The 6,611-nt window shown below is 42.2% G+C and overlaps 1 protein-coding gene across 3 annotated transcripts in view; it reads left to right on the top strand.

The window, feature by feature from the left end:
• Positions 1-6,611, top strand: part of stxbp4 (syntaxin binding protein 4) — a 68,284-nt gene that overhangs the window by 44,443 nt on the left and 17,230 nt on the right. For all 3 annotated transcript variants that reach the window (XM_044337877.1, XM_044337878.1, XM_044337879.1), the window contains exons 17-19: positions 3,209-3,388; positions 5,583-5,699; positions 6,407-6,456. In XM_044337877.1, coding sequence (XP_044193812.1) covers positions 3,209-3,388; positions 5,583-5,699; positions 6,407-6,456 — 347 coding nt within the window. The remainder of the gene's footprint in view (positions 1-3,208; positions 3,389-5,582; positions 5,700-6,406; positions 6,457-6,611) is intronic.

Here is a 6,611-nt window from a genome sequence, read left to right as displayed (position 1 = left end):
TCTATTTGCAGATTTTTAGAATTGAAAGTAGCCCTGCTGAGAAAAGTGCAGGTGACAGATGGACTGCTGCTCTGTGTGTGTGTGTGTGTGTGTGTGTGTGTGTGTGTGTGTGTGTGTGTGCGCGCAGCGTGTGGTTTCCGTGTGATATTCAGAAATAAACACGTCTTTCGTGCACTTCTTGTGTGTCCTGTTAGCTCTCACTACATATGACAGCACCACAGGAGGAGAGACGACGCTGCCAACTTCACTCCTGTCTGCTTCGTGATGTGTGTGTGTGTGTTCATGTGTGTGTGTGTGTGTGTGTGTGTTCATGTGTGTGTGTGTGTGTGTGTGTTCATGTGTGTGTGTGTTCGTGTGTGTGTGTGTGTGTGTGTGTGTTTGTAAAGACAGAATAAACATTAATAGAAACACTCACCTCCACCAAGGCTGCACAATTGCTGTTTGAATGATAGAAAATGTTTAGACATGTTTTGCAAAATCCTGCAAATACTTTCAGCACAGCGTCAATCCATCCATCCATCCATCCATCTATGCATCTATCTATCTATCTATCTATCCATCTATCCATCCATCCATCTATGCATCTATCTATCTATCTATCTATCCATCTATCCATCTATGCATCTATCTATTTATCTATCTATCTATCTATCTTTCTATCCACAGACAATATTAGAGACTCTCAGCTGCTGTTGACATGAACTCTTCTCATTAAATGTCAGGTTTGGGTTTTTTAAGTCTTAATATAACACTGTAGGTGTAGATTCTGTAGGTGGAGATGTGTCTCGGTCTCTGTAGCAGTTCTTCTGAAGCTGTTCTCTCTGAACGTCACTACACTGTAAGAAATGAGGACCAAAATCAACAACCGTCGTTCCAAAGTTCAAGCTGATGTTAATATGAAGCTTCGGCAGCCTCAGTTTGCTAAATCGAGTCGATATTTTCCAAAGTTACAGCCTGTTTAGGATGAAATTCCCTCTTTGTGTTTCCTCAGAATGTAGTTCCTTGCTGAGCTGCGGCGGAGGGATACATTCTAGTGTAGATTTACTGCAGGAACCACATTCTACGAGCCTTTTATGTCCATTTCGACAGCTTTTAGCCACAACTCGCTCCTTTCAGGATCACTCAAAGGAAATCTCTGGAACACCTTTTCCTCATCACTTGTTTCTTTCACAACACAGCAGATAAACACAGACTGAACTATATTCACGTCAGGCCCAGAGGCAGCAGTGAGTGGAGGAGGTCTGGAGGACAACGAGAGCAGCTAGAGATCGATCCCAAGACACTCAAAGACTGCAAAAACACTCCAGCGACCAAATCTGAAGAAAAGAAATCACTTCAGTTTTTCAACCTCAACAGACTTACACATCACTACCAGAACGTATCCCTCCGCCAAGGCTCAGCCAGGAACTTCAGGCAAAGGAGACAAAAAGAGGGAATTTCATGTTTGTTGTGACTAAAGTCTGATATATTTTATTCCTCCGTTGTTGTCCACACTGCTGCACTGGGTGACACGTTCCTTCATCATGAGGAGTTTGACATTTTCAGTCTCCAGAGAGTAGTTCTGTGTAATGCAGACGCTACTGAGCATGTGCAGGAGCTAGCTTGTTGTGCTACACATCACAACTCACCTCTATGTCACAAACTGTTGATACAAAGTTGGAAGAAGACTGTTTGTTGTAGCATTAAGATTTACCTTCATTGGATCAAAGGCAGGTTGAACCCAAACCAGGAAAAAGCGTAATATAAGAATAATATGTACGTAGTTAAAGGTTTTTACATGAGCAGTAAATCAGAGTATTAATATTTCCATTTGTGTGTTGAGTGGTGTCGAGTCATTCCTCCTCACAGTTTCCTCCTGGAGCAGTTTGTTAAAGCCTCGTTATCTTTTACAACCACTGAGGATCATTTTACTGGAGCTCCAGTGTTTATTTCATCTCTGCAGGGTTTGAGTTACTGGTTGCCAGTTTGCCAACAGTACTGGGAGTGGTTGCTTCCCAGTCGGGAGGGGTTACAGTGTCTAACTGTGTCGGGTGTCTGTTTCACCACCCTGACAGTTATGTAACTTCCACTCTACAGGCTGGTTTTCCCTCCTGGCCTCACACACACACACACACACACACACTGCAGATAAACTGCAGCTTTGTTGAAACCAGATGGACGAAGTCACAGCCGACCGAAGCTCCTGTTTCACCAACGCACCAGTTTATCATCATAATATTCACCCAAACCAGTACAAATAACACAGTATGTGTTTGGTACGGCACCAGTATTCTGGAAACTGCAAAATCATTGGATATTAAATATATATTATATAACATAATGTTAGATAAGTTGAAGATATGTTGTTGTTATAATTGTATATAAAACCTCCAAATTTGGGGACCAAATTTATAATAGAATTATTTATATATATAAAAAAAAGTCCTTGACACAATCCCAAATTAGACAACGGTGCCCTAAACTAAAAAAAAACTCCATTGACCCCAAAATTGGGAATTTATTACCAGACAAACACCTGATAATAAAGCACTTCCCTTATTACTGTTCTCTCAATGTTGTGAACCTAAAGAAACCTAAAGAAAAACTGTACAACTAAATAAATGACAGTGAATACGCAGCAGACGGTGTAGAGATGAAGAGCGGGAGCAGTTCCAGTGCAGCTGGCCGGTGTGTCGTGCAAAAGTATGAAGGAGTATGAAAGCACGGAGAGTCCTTGTGCGAGTGCATTCAGTCTGCTTTGTGTTATGTCCCTGGACCCCAAACTAACTAGATTGTAAAATGAACTTTTCTGGTCACACACACACACACATAAAAAAAAGGATTTTTAACAGTTTGTTCCGTACTGGAATGAATGAAAAACACATTCTGCAGGATCAACAAGCATCAGACGTATCGCTCTCTCCTGTTTTTGTATTCCTGAGCTTCAGTCGCTGCTTTCTGAATGTTGTAACCTTATCAGAGGTAGAAATATGCTGATATGCGGTGACAGGCTCGGCCGGGTCCTGCTGCTGCGGGGATGTGACTGCTGATGCAGCGAAACGTCCCTCAGGCTCTCTTAACTCAGCCCGACACCGAGGATTCAAAATCATGACACGAGCAACTTGAAAGATTTATGAGTGTTAAGAAGCTTTCAGCGTTGATACTCTGCTGAGTAATCTGCTCACTTGTTGAATCTCTTCTCTCTTCTTCTCTTCTCTCATCACGGCAGGATGTAAAACTGGGAGCGGAGGAGAGTCGGGCTCTGAGGACTCGGATCCAGCTGGCCGAGGCGGCCCAGAAGCAGGCGAGGGGGATGGAGATGGACTATGAGGAGGTGATCCACCTGCTGGAGGCCGAGATCGCCGAGCTGAAGACTCAGAGAGTGGAGCAGCCGGCGCCCGCCAACAAGGTGACCAGATGTGTTTTTATAAAGCGCCGTTGGGTTCATTTCAGTTCACGTCATCATCGTCTTCACCAGAAACACAAGAGCTGTGTCTCATCCCGAGGTGGATTAACACAACTCTCATTCCTGTACGGCAAATATGAAGCTACAGCTGTTAGCTTAGCTTAGCATAAAGACTGGAAACAAAGGGAAACAGCTAGCCGAACTCTAATCAAAGATGAAATTCACACCTACCAGCACCTCTAAAGCTCACTAATTTACCTAAAGTCACTGCATAATGCCAAGAAATAGACCATAACCACACTTTACCTGATATTCATGGTTCCCAGAGGATGAATCAGACTGACTTTTCATGTAGCGCCACCATGAGGTCAGTATTTTAGATACTTTACAGATACTTTGGTTTATGACACTTGACTGCTGGTTTAACACACATCCGTCCTTTAAACACTCAATAATTTCATTGCAGGTTCCAGTTTTGTGTTTTGAGTTTATTTGGAATTAATAAGATCGAGTCTTAATAACTAGCTTGTGGATTTGGTGGCTACATGAAGAAGTTATAATTGTTTCAAATACATATTAGAGTAGTTTAAAGTTGGGTTTATAGTATTTTATCTTAATTCTTTTAAGCATTTAAGCAACTTATTTGTGGTGAAACGAATTGTCCAAACTTCATAGTGTCATGTTGTTTTGAGATATCGGATCGAGGGCGTCGCCGTCGGTTAAAAGACGATATTAATGATTCTGTCATTTCTTTTGCTTTTTTAAATAGTGAAACTTGAAGTTCAGGAGTCGGTTGAAGCAGCAGCTGTTAATAAGCTCAAACTGAGCCTCACATCACTAAATTAAAACCAGCTGTTACGTTCAATATACCTCAAATTATAAACCGATAGCGTCAGAGTTAGCTTAGCATAATCTCACTGTAATCTGCTCGAATATTACAAATCTAAAACACACATTTCTGCAGGTTTGCATATATAGATAAAACAAAGTCACAGCTACATTCACAGATGATTGGCTGTTCACTTTATTTTAGTTTTTGCTCCTAAAACTGTTATTTTTGGAAGTTATGTTACAGCTCGTGATGCTACAGTCACTTCCTGTTTACATAGCTAGAAGCTTCCTATTGGATGTTTCCTAGCAACTGGTTTAAACATTACTAAAGTGTTTACTATTACTAATTTACTGTTTACAATAATTTTCATACAGTCCCTTAATCAGCATTGGCGGATTGTTAGATTTGGTTTGTAGAGTGATGATTTCCCAGCATCCCTCTCTGACTCCGCTCCTCTTCCTCTCCTCCACGTTTTGCTTTCTTCCTCCGTCATCAGCGGTGAAATATGGGTCAGAAGAGTTTTGTTCTGTCTTAGCTGCTTCACTCTCTGACGTCGCTCTTCACCGGCCGGTTATTTTTATAGAAATCTGGCCGGCAACCTGCGGGTCGGCGGCGGCGGCAGCGGGCTCGTCGGGGGGGGCGGGGGGGGGGGGGGCTGAGGGCTAGGCTGCAGACAGAAAGATGTCTCTCTCTGCTGCGCTGTAAATATTATGACCCGGTGAAAATAAAGCGCTGACTCAGGTGTTTTCCAGACTGCAGAAAATATTACATCATAAAACACACGATTAAACAGTGCTGTACTATAAAAGGAAATACTGTATTTCCTCTGTTAATCTGCTGATTATTTACTCCATTAATAGTTGAAAATGTCACAATAAAGTTGGAGAAATGAGAGTCAAGGGTGTCTTCAACTGTCTAGTTTTGTCCGACTAACTGTCCAAAACCCTGAAAGTTCAGTGACTTTGCAGCTTTACGGAGCTTTATAGTGAGTTTCAGCTCGTTGTTTATCTGTCCGGCTGCAACTTTACTGTTCTGCTTCACTCTCAGCGTCTCTCATAGCGTCGTTTTCTGAGGAAAAGCTGTAAAAAGCAGCTGTACACTATCTGCTCAGCACCAAACAGACACAGTTAGCTGTAGACTAGCCGGTGAACATAGTTAAAGAGTCAGATATTTCCCTCAGGAGTCGGTAGAAAGCAAAAACAGACTCAATTTGAAGCTGAAAGTGTTCAATAACTTATATTTCAAACATAAAATATATGTAATTTTGTGTTAAACGTAACCTGAACCACAGAGAACTGAGAGAAATAAAAAAAACCTCTGGACACCAGTGAAGAAGAGTGCATTTGTTTTGTTATTTCACCCCAGGAGGAAACAGACGAGCTGAAGAAGAGAGTGGCCGTCCTGGAGTGTCAGCTACGGAAGAGCGAAGCCGCCAAAAAGGGTTTTGAGATTTCGACGGGGAAACTGCTGAGTTTTGTGGAGGTAAAAGCTCAAACCAGACGACTCATCTGAACTTTCATTCTATATTTTTCTTACTGTGAACGAATCTCATGTGCAGACTGAGAGTGTGAGAAGGCAGGAAGTGTTGAGAGACGGACTAACAAGCCCACAGCGTCTGATACCGACGCACCTTTAACATCTGTACGAGACGCATCAGGCTTTCAACTAACTTCAACTACCTTGTAAACCCATCTGCGTCATTATTAGACGCCATGAGACCGATGACGTCTACATGAAGGTGACATTTTGGGTGGATGGTTAGACACTTACTGTTGCCATGACGATGTTTCAAATGATAGTTTTAACCCAAACCAAGTGTTTTTTTGTGCCTAAACCCTAAGCAGACCACAGCAGTCGCCCTGAGGGTGTAATATAGCTTCAGATGGGTTTACAGAGGTGACGAAGCGTCCAGGTTGGACTGACACGTGGTTGGTTTGGGAGTTTAAGTCTTTTTGAATAACAAATGAAGATACAGTAAATATGAACGTCAGCAGACCAGTTTACCTTCAGTTGAAGAGAGAGTTTACCTGAAAGGACGAGGTCTGGTGTTTATGTAAGAATCCTTGGTGCAGCTGGATTCCTCTTAAAATAGTCACAAAGAACAACAGAGGAATAATAATAAATAATAAAATAAAAGTAGTTCAGACTTGTTTTTGCTTTTGCTTGTTTTTGTCTCGATGTGTCTGCAGAACGTTCAAGAATTCCTGCTGGAGGGACACGGACCGCCGAAGAGCCACAGGTAGAGAGAGAGAGTGTGTGTGTGTGTGTGTGTGTGTGTGTGTGCATGAAAACACATAAGTACTACACACACAGATACACACGAGCAATATTTAGCTCCTCTAACTTAAACTCAGATTCAGAGAGCCACTAATTGACAGCCTGCTGATTGGCGGC

Source organism: Thunnus albacares, chromosome 20, assembly GCF_914725855.1.
Source record: "Thunnus albacares chromosome 20, fThuAlb1.1, whole genome shotgun sequence".
NCBI classification, from domain to species: Eukaryota; Metazoa; Chordata; class Actinopteri; order Scombriformes; family Scombridae; genus Thunnus; species Thunnus albacares.
This window is presented reverse-complemented; position numbering and strand designations above follow the sequence as displayed.